At 41.9% G+C, this 21293-nt stretch overlaps 3 protein-coding genes and 1 long non-coding RNA gene across 4 annotated transcripts; all 4 read right to left on the reverse strand.

The window, feature by feature from the left end:
• On the reverse strand, positions 1-707 carry LOC121711961 (protein ripply2-like). Its single transcript, XM_042095859.1, has 3 exons — positions 514-707; positions 272-339; positions 1-154 (listed from the first exon to the last, which is right to left on the reverse strand). The coding sequence occupies exons 1-3, from the start codon at positions 652-654 to the stop codon at positions 1-3; spliced, it is 363 nt and encodes a 120-aa protein (XP_041951793.1). The 5' UTR covers positions 655-707.
• Positions 708-6642: 5935 nt separating this feature from the next.
• Positions 6643-13841, reverse strand: LOC121711460 (E3 ubiquitin-protein ligase TRIM35-like). The gene is made up of 6 exons (XM_042095090.1): positions 13326-13841; positions 12390-12485; positions 11115-11345; positions 10778-10800; positions 10579-10697; positions 6643-8453 (listed from the first exon to the last, which is right to left on the reverse strand). Exons 1-6 carry the CDS (start codon positions 13722-13724, stop codon positions 7909-7911), a joined length of 1413 nt encoding a protein of 470 aa, XP_041951024.1. The 5' UTR covers positions 13725-13841; the 3' UTR covers positions 6643-7908.
• A 1700-nt stretch (positions 13842-15541) lies between these two features.
• LOC121711477 lies at positions 15542-16469 on the reverse strand. The gene is made up of 2 exons (XR_006032343.1): positions 16157-16469; positions 15542-15885 (listed from the first exon to the last, which is right to left on the reverse strand). It is a non-coding gene; the product is annotated as an uncharacterized LOC121711477 (long non-coding RNA).
• Positions 16470-18153: 1684 nt separating this feature from the next.
• LOC121711962 (protein ripply2-like) lies at positions 18154-18843 on the reverse strand. The gene is made up of 3 exons (XM_042095860.1): positions 18715-18843; positions 18475-18542; positions 18154-18355 (listed from the first exon to the last, which is right to left on the reverse strand). Exons 1-3 carry the CDS (start codon positions 18841-18843, stop codon positions 18202-18204), a joined length of 351 nt encoding a protein of 116 aa, XP_041951794.1. The 3' UTR covers positions 18154-18201.
• Between the last annotated feature and the right edge of the window lie 2450 nt (positions 18844-21293).

Raw genomic sequence — 21293 nt, forward strand, 5'->3', positions numbered from 1 at the left:
CTAGTTCATTTCTTTCTTGTCTTCCTCGCCACTGTCCTCCTCGTCGCTGGAGTCTGCGTAAAGACAGACGGTCGCCTGGACGGGATAGTTCCGGAGCAGCGCTTCGGCGTCCTGATACAGATAATCAAAGCAGCGCGATCGAGGCCAGAATAACCTACAAAGGAAACGAGGTTTGTGTTAGAAACCACCGAATTCCAATACAATACGATACGTTACGTGTGATGAAAACAGAAACTCTGCCAAAGTGGTGTGATTGAAAGACGAGACTCACTTTACAGGATGTACAAAGCTGTTGGCTTTCTTTGTATCTGATAATTCAACCAGGGATTTGCCGTGAAACTGAGAAAAAAATGAAAGAAAAAGAAAATAAGTGGGATGAAGGAAACAGTGAGAAACAGTTCACTTTTTATATTAACATTACAGTTTTTGTTCAGTCGTTCTGTCCACTTGACTTGATTCAATAGCCTTTATGAATCCGTTAATTTATCTAGGCTATGGTTCCTATAAACTCACCCCATGAGAGTCCGGCCTTTGTTCCAACTGTCCTCGTGTCCACGGTCTCCAAAACAGAGCACGCTCGTGTGTTGACTCGTGAGTTGTGCTTTCATTATTATATCCGTTATGTCCAAGGCGAGAATTCATGGTGATCTCCATAAACCTAATCTGACAGGTAGCACTCCACACGATTATTCCTGAGTGTTCGATGCAAGTCCTCAATCCTTCGAGTAAGTATGTCCACTCTGAGCGAGGTATCCGTTTATAAAGGAGACGCAGCTCGTGCCAAATTGTGGTTTGACACCTTCATGCTGGCAGGCGACGCGTGCTACCGAGGTGCGCAAACATGCGCCAGAAGCGGGAGTCTGTTGAGGCGACAACTGCGCAAATGGTCGTAAACATTGCTTGCAACAAGAAGGGAAGCATTCTAAAGGATAAGTTATTCTAGGCTACCTTACTTGCCAAGCGCTGCTTGCTTTGTAGAAATGTTGATAATTTTGCACCACAACCAGTAATAATCACCAGTCAAATCATATCATGCTGCTGCACCACCGGACAATTGCAGGAACTATACTAACAGTTTTAAACATCTGGGTGCTTCAGAACTTTTCCATGTGGTGTAAAAAGACTTGAACTGTACATTCAATCGTTTTAAAATACGCTCTGAAACTGATAATGCCAGTCTGACAGAGCAACTAATTCTGAATAAGTCCTCAGATGTTACTGTTTTTGTACAGTAGAGTTCACTGCACTAGTGATTCTTTAATGCTGTTGTTTTACTGCTTATGTTTATAAATATGCATGCATGTTCATAAACTCACCACAGACATAATTCTTTTGCTGGATCATGTAAGCTGTATTACATAGGCTGTTTAAGGACTCACACAGATAGAACTCTACAGAGAGGTCAGAGTTCAAGACACGGGTCACTAGTGTGTGAACATGAGAACCAGCAGCCACACACCTCAGCCTGGCCAGCCAAGCACCTTTAATCGTGTCAAAATCCCCACTATCTATTAACACGTCTCTCTCTCTCTCTCTCTCTCTCGCTCTCACACACACATACACACACACACACACACACACACACACACACACACACACACACACACACACACACATGCATGTAGACAGATGTTTTTATATTAACTAAACCTTACAAAATAAAAAAACATGCAAACCATGACTGTAAGAGAATTAATTAATTAATTACATGTAAGCTGAACAGATGAGTCTTTAATCCCCTCTTGAGAGTCCCAAAACTATCACAAGAACACTAGGAAACTTATTCTACCAATGAGGAACCATAGAGTACAAGAGTCTTAAGTCTTGTGACCTGGTCAACACAGCAGACTCTAATCAGAGGACCTCAGTGGGCGATTGGGGACGTAGAGCTGGATCATGGAATTCAAGTAGCAGGGAACAGATCCAGCTGCTAAAGGAAGCCAATTGAGAGTAACTTAGAGAGGAGTTACATGTGTCCTCTTTGGCTGATTAAAGACCAGACATGCTGCAGCATTCTGAATCATCTGTAATGGTCTCACTACACAAGCAGGCAGGCCAGCTAAGAATGAACTGCAATAGTCCAGTTTGGAAAGAACCATGGCCTGTATAAGAAATTGTGTGGCATATTGTGTCAGATAAGGTCTGAACTTCCCAATGTTGTAAAGCAGGGATTTTCAACTGATTGTGAACCAGGGACCACCATTCTGACTAATTACACAACCCCAAGACCACCACTGAATAAAAATACTGATTCCCACATTGAAACTACATTACTGAATCCATGGTCACGGTCCGGACCACAAGTGGGCAAAGGATACTGACAAGGATACTGACATAATTTTGCAGTTGAGGCTACATGCTCAGAGAAATTTAGTCAACCATCAATGGTGACGCCCAGGTTATGTGCCAATTTTAGTTGGGGTCAGAGAAGATGAGGAAGGCTGGATTCTAAACTGTTATATTAGCTGGGAACATCTTTTGGATAGATTAAAGTCAAAGTCTGCTTTATTGTCAATTTCTTCACATGTCAAGACATACAAAGAGATCGAAATTATGTTTCCCACTATCCCACGGTGGAGACAAGACATATTTTACCAATTAGGTCCACAGACAAACATAACATTCAAGTAAACAATATAAAAAGTAAATAAGAAGGCACATACAATGAAGAAATACGAGCAGCAAAATTTGGGTTGAAATTGTGCAATTGTGCATACAGTAGACAGTCAATATAATAGTGCAAAAGTCAGGCCAATAAATGGCTGAGGTAGTTCTGTTTCACCTAAGTATCCAAGTGGCATAGTGGTGCAAGTTATGTAAGAGCAGCATAAGTGTGTTCAGAAGTGTTTTCAGGACAACAGGACGACAACAACAAGTTGCAAAGTGTGCAAGTGTAGAAGTGGAGTAGTGCAAGTGGAGTAGTGCAAGGCAGCCATTGTGGGTCCAAAAGTCCAGGGGCCGGTTCCCCAAAACGTTCTTATCGCTAAGTAGTTCTTAACCTATTCCTTAACCTATCTCTTAACGTTATGGCACGATTCCCGACACGTTCGTACGCTAAGTATATCTTCTGTAAGTCACACGTTCGTAAGGTTGGTCTGGACCGTTCGTAAGCTCTCTCTTAGCGTTGTTTGAGCTCTCAAGACGCTAGTCGCCGCCACTGTGCAGCAGTCTTTAGAAATCAGCGCAGCGCAGTACAAGTCAAACTATGGTAGGCCGACAGTATGTTGACAATGTTGTGGCTCAACGATAATTTTATGTTATGGACATTTTAATACTAATAAAATATGTTCGCAATGGATACAGGCCTATTTATGAAGTTTACTTTATTTGGTATCAGAACTAATATGGTGGTAATTAGCTATTTAGTAATGTCATTAAAGCGTTCAAATTGGCAATCACTTTTGATAATTAAAAGCTGGCAAAGAATTTGCTTCTAAATGGCTAAGATCTATAAATGGGTAAGCATGGTGGTGTCCAGTAAGCGACCAACTAGGCCTATGGCAGCGATCCAACGTGTCCTTGTATTGAATCAAAGACGTCGTGTAGTCCGTGTCACCTTGCGCAAGCTCACCTCGTCCAGCAAAACTTCAAGTTCCTCTGGCGAGAAGCTTGGTGCCCATTTATTACGTTGCTTCCCCACCATACTGTATCTAAATCTCTCTCTGTTCATTGTAGATAGGTTGCTTTTTATTGAAAACATTAACCAATGGCATTTTTTTAATTTGAACCTTGATTTTCCCCTGGGGATCAATAAAGTAGGCCTATCTATCTATCTATCAATGCCGCATTAAACAGAAGTAACTGCAGCTGCTTGCCAATCAATTATAGTTGTAAGGTACCTTACCATTAATATAAAAGTGTATTACATAATTTTAAGAAGTTGTTAAACCCATGTCAAGAAGCGGCACAAGTGGCACAACGGGATAAGGAGGGTGGATGATTAGCGAGGGATAGGCCTACCCGGTTAGTCTACGAGTCACAACATATCGTGTGAACATATTACTGACAATTTGATAATTTAGTTAATAGTTTATATTTTACTGATTACTTGAACTATGTTAAAATAAATGTTACTGGAATAATTTGAGGAATGTTTCATTTGCATAGAACGTGTTGTGTTTCTTAACGCCGTCATGCACCTTCACGTGAAGTAGAAAATCGATTCCTGAGCAATCGATGTCAACTAATTCAGCACCTTCACTTGGGACAGCGCCTTTGTAACGTCGAACGTAAGAGGCAGCGTGTTAAGAAGCTTCCTAAGGGACACTTTGGGGAACACACTTAGGAACATAAACAACTTTGGTAAGATATATCTTTTGAATCTTCTTAGCGCGCTAAGAGTGAGCGTTATCGGGGAACCGGCCCCAGGATGTTATGTGGCTGAGGGTGGAGGGGGGAGAGAGTTCAGCATCCTAACAGCCTGGTGTATGAAGCTGTTGGTGAGTCTGGTGGTGCGGGAGCGCAGGCTTCTGTACCTCTTCCCGGAGGGCAGTGGATCAAACAAATTGTGAGCGGGGTGACTTGCATCACTCACAATTTTGGTCGCCTTGCGGGTGAGGTGGGAGGTGTAAATGTCCTTCAGGGAGGGGAGTGAAGCGCCAATAATCCTTCCAGCTGTGTTCACTATGCGCTGCAGGGCTTTCCTGTTGTATTCAGTGCAGCTTCCTCCCCACACAGCGATACAGCTGGAGAGGATGCTCTCAATGGTGCCTCGGTAGAATGTGGTCATGATGGCTGGTGGAGCACTTGCTCGCCTGAGTTTCCGCAGGAAGTACAGGCGGCGCTGAGCTTTCTTCGCCACTGATGCAGTGTTGGTGGTCCAGGAGAGGTCTTCACTGATGTGCACCCCCAGGAATTTGGTGCTGCTCACTCTCTCCACCACAGCACCGTTGATGGTCAGTGGCAGGTGTTGGGTGTAACCTCTCCGGAAGTCAACAACAATCTCCTTGGTCTTGCTGACGTTCAGCAGGAGGTTGTTGTCCCTGCACTACGTGGTCAGAAGGTCGACCTCCATCCTGTATTGAGTCTCATCGCCCTTGGTGATGAGACCCACCAGAGTTGTGTCGTCAGCAAATTTCACTATGTGGTTGTTGCTGTAGGTTGCAGTGCAGTCATGCGTCAGCAGGGTGAAGAGCAGCGGACTGAGCACGCAGCCTTGGGGGGCCCCCGTGCTCAGTGTGATGCTGCTTGAGATATTGTTGCCAACACGTACTACTTGAGGCCTCTGACAGAAGAAGTCCAGTAGCCAGTTGCAGAGGTAGGTACTGAGTCCCAGTTTGTCAAGTTTGCAGATGAGTTGTTGTGGTATTATGGTGTTGAATGCAGAACTGAAGTCTATAAACAGCAATCTCACATATGAGTCTCTTTTTTCCAGGTGGGTGAGGGCTGGGTGGAGGGCAGAGCATATTGCATCCTCTGTGGACCGTTTGGCTCGGTATGCAAATTGGAAGGGGTCCAGGGTGGAGGGGAGAATGGATTTGATGTGTGACATGACGAGCCGCTCAAAGCACTTCATGATGATGGGTGTCAGTGCCATGGGGCGGTAGTCATTGAAGCAGGATGGAGCAGTTTTCTTCGGCACAGGTATAATGGTGGCAGCTTTGAAACATGATGGGATGATGGCTTGCTTCAGGGAAGTGTTAAAGATGTCTGTGAAGACATCCTTAAGCTCCTCAGCGCAGTCCTTCAGCGCACGACCCGGGATGTTGTCTGGGCCTGCTGCTTTACGGGTGTTGATAGCAGCAAGTGTCCTCTTCACGCTGTCGGCAGAGAGGCACAGGGGCTGCTCGTGTAGAGGGGGAGGGGTCTTCTGTGGGCAAGTGCTGTTTTGTGCTTCAAAGCGAGCAAAGAAGCGGTTCAGATTGTTGAGCAGAGGGATGTTGCTCTCACAGCTCTGTGGCGCGGGCTTGTAGTCCGTGAGGGCCTGAATGCCCTGCCATAGGCTTTGTGCGTTCCTGCTGTCTTTGAAGTGGGTGGTTATCTTGTGAGTGTATTCCTTTTTTGCTTCCTTGATGCCACGGGACAGGTTGGCTCTCGCTGTTCTCATGCCAGCTTCATCCCCAGCTCTGTAGCTGGAGATACCAATTTTTCATCCAGACTGAAATATCCCTGAGGCATGTATAAATCCAATCAATAACAGTAGAATCATCAGGTGGGAAAGACATGCCAAGTTGAATAATATCCGCCTTAATATCCGCCTTAACAGGCAAATCCATGAGAGTGTATGATCTCACCCAAGAAAGTGGTGTACATAGAGAAAAGAAGGGTTTTTTTGGCACAGGAACGTAAGAACGATGAGCAGGAGACATGCTTCTGCTGGGACTACATAATTTGTTTCATCTGCATACTGTGGCATTGAGAGAAGTACACAAACCTGTAGAGAGTTGGGTATCACTCACAGATTGGGGCACAGTTCATCATTCAAACCAAATCTGTGTGTTCATCCAAGAGAAACTCTATTGTTTGTACATTGCCATGGCTCTGTAAATCGGGAAAAAAAACAGCATAGACCAAACTTTTCCAGACAATAAACATTTGCTCCAGGAAAGGTTGAACTCAACATGACCATGTCAACAAAGAGCATTTGAATGTTCAACTATTGGTCTCTCATCCAATGCATCATTTCAATGAGAGCAACCGAGAGACAATAGAAACAGGGTGTTTGTTTTATTTTTTTGTTTGTTTTAGTCTCTGCATTAGTTGAAATCATCACATCAGCAAAATATAGGACACAATAACAACAACAACAGCTGGTAGTGCATTTACAAAAATACATCTAGTCGACACATCACTGCTTTTTACATGTTGTAACATGCTCTCTAGTGCTGTTATGCCCTTATAGGTCTCCAATGATCGTCCTTCTCGAGAGCCAGTTATTCAAAGCCAGACCTATGCCATCTACTGTATAATGACATAGTTAATTAAGGTTGGGAACAAGTGTAATTTTAAAGAGAAAAATGTCACTACTCCCTTACTGAAGTCTTCCTTAAGTGTTGACCAGTCATGGTCGCAAGAGTGTCTGTGTCAGTCAAAGTCCTGCTGTGTTCAGCACTGCATGGGAGCACAATCATAATAATAATACAGTTTTTCCTCAGTTGCTTTGGTGCATTTCTCAAATCATAATGAACATTTGCACACCAGTAAGTACATTTCTCTAAACAATTAGTGCAAACTGCACCGCATAGTGGATAGCCTGCAAAAGCGTGTATCTTGCTCAATATGCTTAGTTTATGCCTCAAAAGCAAGTATTTATGCATTGCCAAAAAACGGTAAGTGCAATCAAAACGACAAGTCATGGCATTGTTTATGTCAAGATAGTCAAACCGTTTAGTCTTGTTGTCAATATGAAAGTATTTTCTAATGAACAATGCGCAAGGCAGCACTATTTTCTATTTCAAAACTACAATGTGTTTTGAAATAGAATATCCACTGTGAGGAGAGTGGAGGTCTTGGATGGAGTTGAACTACATAACCCAGCATAGGACATACATAAGGAGAGTGGTGGGTCGAGGAAGCTTCCTTGAAGTGTCACTGAGCATTAATCACAAGGCTACTAACCACCAGCCTGGGATGTACGGACTCAGAGCATCACTGTGATTGGCAGTGTGCCAGCCACCAGCCATCAATGGGCAATTCCCCCAAATAAGGCATTTATCCCGACACTCAAGTCCACTTTGGTCTCTATAGTACAACATATCAAATAACATCAAGACAACTACTTCTACTACTACCTGTATGCCCTTGTTGCTATTTGTAGTTATTGTCCAGATATTGTCAGAGTTGGATTATTTTAGACATTTATGTTCCTCACTTTTCCTCTTTGCATCTCCTAATTTCTGTGGTTAAAAGAAATTCTATGATTATGGTTTTTAAAATTGTACACATTCTCTGAAGAAGTCACTGACACTGTTAACTGAGTCCATGTACTCTTATGGAGGCCTTCACTGGTAAGACCCTCAGGGGAAAGTGTTCACAGACCGTGTTAAAGTAGGGAAACACTCTCTCAGTGAAAGTGTGTGTGAAAGTGTGCAAATGTGTGTTGTTATCAGGGTCAGAGAATGACACCTTCCCTCTGTCCAGGTCCAGCTGCACTCTGATCCTCTGGGGTTTCTGCTTCACTGTAAGGCGAATGATAGGTTGTGGGGAAGAACGTGCTTTATATTTGCCCTCTTTATTAGTCACCATCCACCGACCACTCATGGAGGCAAAGTCTCCCTTCCTCTGGGCAGACTCTGTCATCACCCCCACATTCCAGCGTAGGCTCTTTCCAACCTCCACATCCCAGCAGTGTGTCCCTGAAGAGAAGCCCTCAGAGCCCAGGACAGTAGCAAACTCACTAAACCTCTCTGGGTTACCAGGAAGCTCTTGCTCTTTATCACTGTCCCTAAAACTGGTCAGATCGTCAGACAGGACAAGACGTGCGTTTGCAGTGTTTGGATCCAGAATGACTGGAACTGAAAACAGAGAGGTTGGCCAGGTCAAATTCAGTTATGTGCTTCACATGTTACCTTAGTACCATGAATAAAACTTGAAACTTAATAATTAATACTATGGTACCTATTAGGGTTGGGCACCGAAACACGGTTCTAATATGGCACCGGTGCTGACGCAAACGGTAGTAACTGCATCGAATAACAACATGGATTTCGGTGCCTCATTTCAGTGCTTAAATCTCGTTTTTTTTTTTTTTTTTTTGTACGAGGCATCACTGCATGTCATGCGCCATCTCTAACTCTTGCTCTGATAGCAACACATCCAGATACAGTTAGCTAACATATACACTGGATGTATAAACCAGAGGGGTCACCACTATAGGTGAGTGGACAGTGTTTGACAGCTTGCGGGAGCCCAAGTAGCTTTAAAGCGATATCACGAGCTCCTGTCAAAATCTAGCAGTGGGCCTAACTACACACAAGCAAAAGGCTATGAAACATCAACAGTATACGTTACACAATATCTTTGCTAATGCGCTAGCTGGCATTTATTTGAAATGTTATCAGCAAAGTTGTAAGATGAAAATTTTATTTCACGGTGTGTTCTAAACAACATAATGGCATGATCTTAATCGTTCATATGCATGAGGTCCATATAGCATCACAATGAATATGAAGATCATGTTAAAAGTTAGCTGGCGAAAACATAAATATGTAGGTTACATACCCGATGTCACTGAGCTGTCAAAGAGGCTACGGAACCCTCCGTACTTTATCGCTAATTAAACTCAGCTGACTGGTATAGCGCATAGCCATAGTTGCTGTTAAAATGCCTAGCACTGGGAATCTAAAAATTTCAACACCGACATGTAGCCTAACATGTTCAAAACTTTTGCGTGTTATGGGGGAAGACATGAAATTTCTTGAACCATTTGTGAACACACTAAATTAACTGGAAAATAATTCAGAAAGAGTCGCTGTCAGATTAGCTTGCTTGCAAATGCCGTTGTCCATGACCTGGCAGTTCTATATGGCAAGCGGTTTTAACATACCTTATGGCAAACCGCCTACACTGGGTAAACTTGAAAGCAGAGCTTACCATTGTGTGTGCATCCATGGCAAGCTGTTTTAACCTTTAAATGTAGGCTATTATGCGTAGGAGCAATGAGATATTGATAGTAAATTGAATAACAGTTCAATTTCCTCTTCAAATGTGTCTTATCAATAAAAAAAGCAATTCCTGCTTTAGACCATTTTAATTTAAATACAAAGTACCGGTTCAGGCACCGTTACGGCACCGGCACCGTTTTAAAAGTATTGATTTAGCACCGGTATCGGATAAAACCCAAACGATACCCAACCCTAGTACCTATGCAATATTACTTTATTAAAAGCCCAATTTGTAACATTAGTTATGATGAATTCGCCATCCAATCCCTCTAAGTCTACTCTATCAATGCCCATTACAGCCCTCATGAATGTCAGCAAATCCCAATGGAGCATTGCCAGACCCTAGTCGGCTACACATTAGAAAAAATAAATTTGAGAAAACAACATGATTGCATATCCTCTAGTACACTTTACAAATAATAATAAAGAAAAGAGAATGATTTATATGCAATGGTAACTCCCTTTAAAGGTGCCATGTGTAAGAATTGAGGTAAAAATATCCCAAAAAATGAGCTACATGCATCAAAAGAATGAGAAGAAATAAGGGTGATGATGTCATTAAAAAAATGACAAGGTATAGTGCTGCAGAGATATCAACCTGAATTAGCATGCTAAATTACTAGCCACAGCCCGACAGGTGTCATAATACCAGTTTCGGCCATGGGAGGCGGTATGCGGGCAACATAACCGCCAGCCAAACTGCAATATACGTGTCTCGGTTGTTACTCTAGGGTAGACCAACTCACTTTCTGGAGGTATACTGCCCCCATCTTTTATGGAATGTGGAGTATGAATTGATTTTTTTGGCGGACATTACACATGGCACCTTTAATAATTGCCTTTTACATCAACATCAAGTTTCTGAGGTTTGTCATCCAGGATACAATAATAGTATATTATTAGAGTATTAAGAGTTTTATAAATATAATATAATAGCCTATAATATATTTGAAATGTACTGCAATGCAATACTTACTATACTGGACCATTTCCTGCATCTTCTCCCAGACTCTGAACTTCAGATTGCCCAGGTGTTTTGCCACATTGATCAGAGCTCCTGAAACCCTCTCTGGATCCTGCAGTGTGCACTGGGCTCTGGAATAAGGAGTCAGTGCTTCTGTGGGTTTGGGTTCAGAACCACAAAGAGAGAGAGAGACAGGAGGCAGATCACTCACCTTTCCACTGTGCTCTTGTAGTTCTGAAAAATACCAAAAGGGGGGAATGGATTTGGATTCATTTGAAAAGTATTGGGTTTTGAATACTGATGTCCTTCATGACAAGAGGTGCTATAAAATAACACTATTCTATAAATAGATAATAATATACCTTGATAGATAATATTTGGTTGTTAAATTATAATAAACTAACAAATGTCAACTCCTGTATGTTCATTTTCAACTCACTGCTCCTGCACTGCATCCAAACAAACATACTGCTTAGTCTACGGCATCTCATTCATGTGGCCGTATATTTGTGATTGTATTTGTGAGATTTTCGTAAAACGGTCCTTACCTGCAGGAATGTCATATCATTAGTTCCCATCTGTGTTGTCATAACTCTGATTGTGTCTGAAAGAGATGAGATCTCTTTGCTCAGCTTCCCAATCTTTTGCTTCATCGCCTGACTCTTCTGCTTCTCTTCGCTCCTCAGTGCAGCTATACTGGCTGCCTCTTGAATTCGTAGGAACCGGTGAAGCTTCCCAAACTCCTTCTTGATCTGCATCTCTGTGTGTTGGGCCTGAGTCTGGATTTATATGCATCATGGAAATCAGGGGCGTACGTACAATAGTTGTGCATGTGCATATAGTGCAAATATATGTTGATTCAATTCATAATGTTTTCTATGTCATTTGATAAAAATAAATGTTCAAAAAACAACAATTCAAAGAAAATGTTTCTGGAATCATAAGTGATAAGTGTCTCGCAATGTTCATTTCTATGGACATGCACTAGTTTATCTTTTATTTATTTGCATTGTGCAGGCTACACTCACTCACAAATACATTAGCCTACATACACTGAATATATAAACAGGAAAATGTCTCAGATCCATTGTTTATTGCAACTGCAAAATTCTAACTTAAGGTAGGCCTAATCAACAGTAACTCTATCATGATAGCGTGACTTCTATGTTGACTAGCCTACCCCGACACACCCCCGCGCTTGTCTGCCAGTCCCGCCACAAAGTGAAGTAGCCTGTACTTTGAAAGTCTTGTGCGTGTCAGATAACTCACCATTTGGCTTCAGCTATTCAAATGACAGCATTTCTTTGTCCTGGCCGTCGGAATCGGTCCAAATACCAAAACACAGTTCGCTAAAATATTGCTATGGACAATGTCATCTCAAAATATTGATGATGACTGTAGTCACCAGCGTCCTTATCTAACCTTACGCTCATGAAGGAAATACATTTATAATGACAATAGTTTAGTGTGATGGCCTTGTGATCAGGGATGGATTACTGCACGGGCCTACCGGGCCCAGGCCCAGGGGTTCAAGGGGTCAGGGGGCCCTGAAGCCCAAGCCTTTGCATGGAATCATTGCCTCAATATCAACAAATCAGGATGTAGGCTATGAATCTGATTGAATTTAGTATTGGCCATCCCCAAAATGCACCAGAATACAGGAAATCACATCAAACAAATTAAAAAAATTCTGGGGGAGGACCCCCAAACCCCCCCTCCCACATAAACAACAATTAGTGGGGGGCCCTTAATACATCTGGGCCCAGGGACCCGAAAGTTCATAATCCGCCCATGCTTGTGATAGATGTAAATGCCTTTCTCACCTTAATGCAGTCTGCTGTTTTATCATAAGTGAGTTTAACATTTTCAAAACGTTTCAGTTTCTCCTTTAAAGTTGGCAGTTTGATCTTTAGTTCTTCCTGCAATTAATAAAAAAAAACGTGACATCTTATTTTATTGTGGCTCTATATGTCCACATTCTTCACAGAGAAAGAAATGTCAGTATCAAGACAGACCACTCTATGAGACATGCGTTTCCAAAGGCCTTTCTTAACGCTATGTCATTTTGGAGTCATACCAAGTTGTGCCTTAATTTCAGGTGAATGACATTTAGGTGGATTGTGATAGAAATGTAGCCTGGAAAATCCAGACCCTGATAATCTAGAAAGATTAATGGCCCAACTCAAGGGGCGGCAACAAGCATGCATTTAAAAATCTCACTGCACGCAATTGGATAACATTAGACCATGTTTACTCTGAATGATTTCGGCTTCGACGCAATCGGATAACAGTACAACCAATCTCTAGCCTACTGTCCTCCAACATTGCAGCGCCGTCTTCATCAGTTTAGGTGGTTCCCCGGAATGTTGGGGGAAAAGTAACGTGCATCATTGCTCTTTGCCAGAGTGTCTCGCAGAGACAATTCCATTGTGCTCTCGCAAGAACTCTGGATTTCCAGGGTAATAGAAATGTAGCCCTGGAAGCAAATGCAATTTGCTGCTGCTAGGGTGCGTCTAGATTTCTAGGCTAATAGAAATGTGGATTATCTTCCAAACGTTAAGAAGGCTTCTGGAAACACATCGTCCAGATCCGGAAATGGAACACGTATAGGGTGCAGAAGAGGATACGGCGAGAGGCAGCTGCTGCATAATACTACAGTAATATAACGCTATGGTCATCAGTGTAAATCGCAAAACAAATGTCTGGATGAAGTTGTAACTAAGGCAGTGAATTTGTATTGCTCACATTGACAAGTTTACCTTGCAATCAAGTGCTGCTTCATCTATGGGATAGAACTTGTGGTTGGTATGTTTTTTGGAGTCTCGACACACCAGGCATACAGGCTGCTTATCCTCCAGGCAGAAGAGCTTGAGTTTATCACCGTGCAGACTGCAGAGCACCTCACTTTCTGTACTTTCCTGACTTCTCTTGTGCAAGAATGTCTCACACAGGTTCTTCAAAGTGAGGTTATAAGGCGGATTGTCTTTTGACGACCTCCTTCTGCAGATTGGACACTCTCTGGATCCTTTAGTGTCCCAGAACGTCTGCAGACAGGCTTTACACACACTGTGACTACATGACAGCAGAACTGGATTATTGAAGGTTTCATAGCAGACAGGACAGGATAAATCCTCCTCTGAGAAAGATCTGGATGCCATTCTTTTCTCTTAGTTTGCACTCTGACAAAAATGTATCTTAAGATTCTCCCAAATTATCAGCACAAAAGTACAGAAACTCCTGCAGTAAAACTGAGCAGCAATGAACCACACTGACAAACTTCCTCATTCAGTCAGAGTGAGTCAAAGGGAGGGGCTGTGATAAAGAAGGAATTTCATTGGCCTTTGTCATGTGTATTTTTCACAGAGTTCAGGGGTGCGTTTCCCGTACAACTACGGAGGTTAGCTTTTTACTAACGTGGTACGATGCATCGTTCAACTAACCAACATGTAAGTTACGACTGTTTCCCAAAACCGTCGTACTTACATAGTACTTTATTAGTTTGAACCATGTTGGTTTCAACCAACATAGTTCAGACTACAATGGTTGCAGATGTGTTCGGAGAATGTCGGGCTCTGTCGGTTTGAGCCGAAAGCATGAAGTCACGTAAAAGTAATGAAATTTGACATTGCATGACGTTTCCTGGGCCCAGCAGTTATAATATCAATAATAATAATACTTATTACAACAATAGGCAGTAATTTCAATAGGCCCTAGGCTATGTATGCTTTTAAAAATATATATATATATATATTAGGCTATTAATAATAATAATAGGCATAACATAATAATGATAATTTTAATAATAACGTCAGTCTATTGAACGTAGCCTACTAATTAGCCTAATCAGTGAAGCATAAATCGCCAACCGAGCAAATGTGAACAAATAAGTTACACATTTAATGAAACACACCGAATAGCCTATAGGCTAAATACTGGCCAATATTTTCGTTTGTTGTAGCGTGACAAGGTGGCGTGAAAGGATAGACCTCTACATTTCGGATCTTGTAGTCGTAGGTTCGAGCCTAGATAATGATTGTTTAATAATGGTTTTGGAATCTTGGATAGGCTCAATCACTAAATATTCCTATGATCGTTTAGAACCTGTAGTCCTAGTTTTAACTACTGATTGGAGACCATATGCTTACTAGCCTAGGCTTAGCATAAATGTATATTATGTTCTATGAAAATTGGCATGGTTAGATTAGATTCAACTTTATTGTTATTGTGCAGAGCACAAGTACAAATACAACCAAATACAGTTTGCATCTAACCAGAAGTGCCAAAAAGGCAGAAAAGTGCAATGTGATATAGTATAGACAGGTGCATAGACAGGACAAGACATATAGTGCCGTGTAGACAGTAGTATACAGTTGGTTTGCAGAAGGTGATTTAGAGTAATATAAATGAAATATAAATATGTGCAGTATCTTAGCAGTTACCTTACAGTAAGAGCAGAATAAATATGGATATGTAATATGAACAATGTTGAACAACATGTTGTTGTGTAAGTGCTTTGGGTTTCACTCTTTCACTCTAAAAGCGCTATATAAATTAATACTTTACTGTATGATTGCCCTTCATTTCAATGGGATTTTGTCATGCCTTTATGCAGCATTTTTCCAATGTTGCCCTTGTTATGTGTTTTCATTGTGACACTGAAAACTGAATACTGTTACCACACACAAGTATTTCATGATATTTTAAATGCACAGATTCAGTTTTTTTACCATTACTTTTTATCCATTGTAGTTATGAAGTTGTGTGTTGAATCACAACCAAAAAATGACAGTTCACATAGCACAAATGTTTCAATGCTCAAATGGTTGAAGGATCTGCGCCAGCTGTACCAACACACACACACACACACACACAGTGTTACTGTAGGTGCTGCTCATGTTGTTGCCTTCTGCTGCTGAGATAGTAGCAAAGTCTATACTGTTGTTTTCAAATGCATGTCTATATTCCCTGAGTGCACTGACATTTCAAGACCTACTTTATTCCATCAACCCCCTATGATAATACAAGCATGTCAACTGCTCCATCTAGGAGCCCAATAGCGAGGCAGAGGCGCGGTACAACAACGCCCATAGCCGGACCCGCGTTGTTGTGGAGAGGGCCCTGGGCATGTGGAAAGGTGTGTGAGCAAATCCGCTGGTGGCCTGAAGCTCCATCCTGCAAAGGCGTGCAGTGTAGTTTTGGTGACGTCGCTTCTGCAACATGGCCCTTCAGGATCCCATCCCACTGCCGGCTGATGAGGAGCTGTTAGTGGAGGAGGTGGAAGAGGTCATTCCGGTGGCTGCTGCACACCTTCCTGCTGGCCTGGAAGCACACTGGGAATTAGTTGCACATATGTTTGGCCCCTAAACACCCAAACCCCACAATTCCCTGCCACATTCCCTGTTTTTTCCCCTTTTGTTTATGTTTTTTACATTTCTTTTAGTTTGGTGGGGGTGAGGGGGTAAATGTACTTAACTTTCCCACCATCACTTTCTCCCCATGATCCCTCCCACACACACACACATGTTCCCTATGAGCCATGACATCAAAATACATACACAGATTGAAAGGTCACAAAGCAAAGGCAACTTACCATTTTTCCGCCTCCCATGACAGGCCTACCCATACCTGGGCCATGAAGGACAAGTTAAATCAGTGAAAATCATGTCACATTTTGACACTGACCACAGCACTCTGCATGCCCACTTAAGTCCCAGAGGTCTTAAAGTTCTCCAAGCAAGAGGCTACTCAACTTCACAGCAGCATTCTGTCATTGTACCAACATAATTCAGCGTAATTCATGTGTTCAAATATCAAGATCATATAATAACTGAGAGTAGCCTAACTTATACACCCGCTAAACATAGCTTGTGATCAGACAAGATACAACACAAATCCCACTCCACAGGGATACTCACCTCACATCCATCGACTCAGTCTTGAACCCCTGACCTCTCTCATGTAAAGCACACACGCTACAGTCTCTGCCACAGCACAGTTACTTCATCACCTCATAATGGGCTGTAGAGTCCATATACCGTTAGCTATGTGTATGATTAGCAGATGCTTCATCCAAACACACTAACATACGACTACAATGTAACGTTATCCTTTTATAACAATTACAATGCTAGCCTCACATAACAATACCGTTGGCATTCAAAAGCTTTATCACCAGATTACTTAACTTAACGGGTGTTCGAAAGAATCTGTGCTGACACATTAGCATTAGGCTACATGTAAATTCACGAATAATAACAACACAGATGATTGCGGTCACCATAGCACTTCACCACAGGCCGCTCTGTTGTGGGCTAACTCCACAACACTTCACTTTCCACTGTACCACATAACGTTGTCCAGTAATGTGCAATTGTAGCTTCCAGCAATGCTATGGTATGGTATCCCACAGCAATGTTATGGGATCGTTTAATGGCTACCTCTCATCCATCTGTCCTCTGCGTGTTCCGTCATCAGGGTTACGTCGTCTACTATGGTTCTTACTACATACTACAGGTCGAGAGGTGTAGCTGTAACTACACAACTTTACGATAGTGGTTGCGAACGTTAGTTGCTACTATGGTTTTGGGAAACACTGACGCAGTGTCACGATGCATCGTACTATGTAAGTTCCACCACCATAGTTCACACTATCGTTTTGGGGAACAGTTGTGTCGTACTTACATAGTTGCAACCATGTTAGTTGCTACCGTAGTTAGCAACGATGCTTTTGGGAAACGCACTCCAGAGTAGGCTACAGGAGCTCAGTTCCTGTATTGACATGCTGGAGGGAAACATCTCACTCACTTATACAAATCGCTTTTGTACACAGACAGTCCACGAGTAAGCACACAGTACACACAGGACACTGCATTAAAGTGTACTGACGGAAGTATCAAATGTTGAAATTGAAAATTTGGACTATTACATGGAAAATATATGTTAATTTTGATTTTGTGATGCCAGCAACATGTTTCAAAAAAGTTGGGAAGGGAGCATGTTTACCACTGTGCTGCTTCACCTCATTTAACAAAATTCTGTAAATGTTTAGGAACTGAGGAGACCCTTTGCTAGAGTTTTGAGAATTAAATGTTGTCCCATCACTCCCCGATATAGGATTTCAGCTGCACACAAGTATGGGGTATTCTTAGTCATGTTTTTCATTCCATTATGCACCTAATTTGACAAATCTGGACTGCAGACAGTTCATCTTAGCACATGGACTCTTCCTCTGTCGATAAATACTATTTAAATAGTGCAGAATTCTTTTTGCCATTTTTCTTCCCTGGGAAAGACTAAACCTGGCAGTATATGTTTGAACTCAGTGATTCCCACTTGAACACTCACCAGGAAAGTACAGCAAAACAACAACATTGGCATTGTGTAGACAAAACAAACAAATTAGGCGAATAGAGTAAACAGAGAGAAATTATTTTTTTAGAGATTTATTTTTATCCTAAGTTGGACAATTTAGTCATAATTTAAATATCTTAAAATATAAATAGTGGTACTTAGAACGAGTGTTACAAAAATTAAGTTGTTGATAAGCATTCATTAAATAATTTCTATTTACAATTTTTACACCGAAATAAATTACAAAATATATTATGCTCCATCTTAAATTTCATTCATAAATGTCTAGTTCATTTCTTTCTCGTCTTCCTCGCCACTGTCCTCCTCGTCGCTGGAGTCTGCGTAAAGACAGACGGTCGCCTGGACGGGATAGTTCCGGAGCAGCGCTTCGGCGTCCTGATACAGGTAATCATAGCAGCGCGATCGAGGCCAGAATAACCTACAAAGGAAACGAGGTTTGTGTTAGAAACCACCGAAATCCAATACAATACGATACGTTACGTGTGATAAAAACAGAAACTCTGCCAAAGTGATGTGATTGAAAGATGAGAGACTCACTTTACAGGATGTACAAAGCTGTTGGGTTTCTTTGCATCTGACAATTCAACCAGGGATTTGCCGTGAAACTGAGAAAGAAATGGAAGAAAAAGAAAATAAGTGGGATGAAGGAAACAGTGAGAAACAGTTCACTTTTTATATTAACATTACAGTTTTTGTTCAGTCGTTCTGTCCACTTGACTTGATTCAATAGCCTTTATGAATCCGTTAATTTATAGGCTATGGTTCCTATAAACTCACCCCATGAGAGTCCGGCCATTGTTCCAACTGTCCTCGTGTCCACGGTCTCCAAAACAGAGCACGCTCGTGTGTTGACTCGTGAGTTGTGCTTTCATTATTATATCCGTTATGTCCAAGGCGAGAATTCATGGTGATCTCCATAAGCCTAGTCTGACAGGTAGCACTCCACACGATTATTCCTGAGTGTTCGATGCAAGTGCTCAATCCTTCGAGTAAGTATGTCCACTCTGAGCGAGGTATCCGTTTATAAAGGAGACACAGCTCGTGCCAAATTGTGGTTTGACACCTTCATGCTGGCAGGCGACGCGTGCTACCGAGGTGCGCAAACATGCGCCAGAAGCGGGAGCGTGTTGAGGCGACAACTGCGCAAATGGTCGTAAACATTGCTTGCAAGAAGAAGGGAAGCATTCTAAAGGATGAGTTCTTCTAGGCTACCTTACTTGGCAAGCGCAGCTTGCTTTGTAGAAATGTTGATAATAATTTTGCACCACAACCAGTAATAATCACCAACCAAATCGTATCATGCGATCCACCGCTGCACCAGGAACTATAATAACAGTTTTAAAGCATCTGCAGGAACTATAATAACAGTTTTAAAGCATCTGGGTGCTTCAGAACTTTTCCATGTGGTGTAAACTTGAACTGTACCTTTAATCGTTTTAAAATAAGCTCTGAAACTGATAATGCCAGTCTGACAGAGCAACTAATTCTGAATAAGTCCTCAGATGTTACTGTTTTTGTACAGTAGAGTTCACTGCACTAGTGATTCTTTAATGCTGTTGTTTTACTGCTTATGTTTATAAATATGCATGCATGTTCATAAACTCACCACAGACATAATCCTTTTGCTGGATCATGTAAGCTATATTACATAGGCTGTTTAAGGACTCACACAGATAGAACTCTACAGAGAGGTCAGAGTTCAAGACACCGGTCACTAGTGTGTGAACATGAGAACCAGCAGCCACACACCTCAGCCTGGCCAGCCGCACCTTTAATCGTGTCAAAATCCCCACTATCTATTAACACGTCTCATTTTCTCTCTCTCTCTCTCTCTCTCACACACACTTGCATGGGCAGCCGTGGCCTACTGTTGATGCAGGCAGCTCACTGCGCCGGGATTAGTGTGTGCTTCAACTCACTGTGTGTTCACTGTGTGCTGTGTGTGTTTCACCAATTCACGGATTGGGATAAATGCAGAGACCAAATTTCCCTCACGGGATCAAAAGATTATATATACTTATACTTATACATGCGCTCGCCCGCACACACACACACACACAAACACACACTTCATGTAGACAGATGTTTTTATATTAACTAAACCTTACACAAAAAAAACATGCAAACCATTACTGTAAGATAATTAATTCATTCATTACATGTAAGCTGAACAGATGAGTCTTTAACCCCCTCTTGAAAGTCCCAAAACTATCACAAGAACACTAGGAAACTTATTCTACCAATGAGGAACCACAGAGTACAAGAGTCTTAAGTCTTGTGACCTGGTCAACACAGCAGACTCTAATCAGAGGACCTCAGTGGGCGATTGGGGACGTAGAGCTGGATCATGGAATTCAAGTAGCAGGGAACAGATCCAGGAAGCCAATTGAGAGTAACTTAGAGAGGAGTTCCATGTGTCCTCTTTGGCTGATTAAAGACCAGACATGCTGCAGCATTCTGAACATCTAGCCTGTACAAGAAATTGTGTGGCATATTGTGTCAGATACTGTAAGGTCTGATTTTCCCAATGTTGTAAAGGATACTGACATGATTTTGCAGTTGAGGCTACATGCTCAGAGAAATGTAGTCAACCATCAATGGTGACGCCCAGGTTATGTGCCAATTGAGTTGGGGTCAGAGAAGATGAGGAAGGCTGCTAATCTGTTGGCGAGTAGCTGTATTAGCTGGGAACACCAAAATATTACTTTTGGATATATTAAACTGGAGGTACCAATTTTTCATCCAGACTGAAATATCCCTGAGGCATGTATAAAACCAATCAATAACAGTAGAATCATCAGGTGGGAAAGACATGTTAAGTTGAATAATATTCGCCTAGCATGCCAAAATACAATCTGAAACAGTAATCATCAGGTGAGAAAGACAGGTATAGTTGAGTACCATCTGCTTGGCATGCTGAAATACAATCTGAAACACAATCTGAAATAGTAGTCATCAGCTGGGAATTGAGTATCATCCACAAGAGTAACAGGCGAATCCATGAGAGTGTATGATCTCACCTAAGGAAGTGGTGTACATAGAGAAAAGAAGGGGCCATAATACTGATTCCTCGGGTACACCTGTGGTAAGGTCATGAGACTTACAGTAAATACACATTCAGTATTTACATTCACACCTGTTCCAAATATTACTTACCCATATTGGGAAAACACACACAAACACAGACAAGGGTCTGACAACTACAGTAAGAAGAAGATTCCGCCAAGACTTTTCAGAACCAAAGGAGAAAACGAGGAGTAAACATTCCATTCCTGTTTGGTGAGACGTTATATTGCAAATGAGGCAGAGTAACTAGTAACACACCTGAGAGTAGAAATGTGTCTTTACCATTTATC

The sequence above is a fragment of the Alosa sapidissima genome, chromosome 6 (genome assembly GCF_018492685.1).
Source record: "Alosa sapidissima isolate fAloSap1 chromosome 6, fAloSap1.pri, whole genome shotgun sequence".
NCBI lineage: Eukaryota > Metazoa > Chordata > Actinopteri > Clupeiformes > Clupeidae > Alosa > Alosa sapidissima.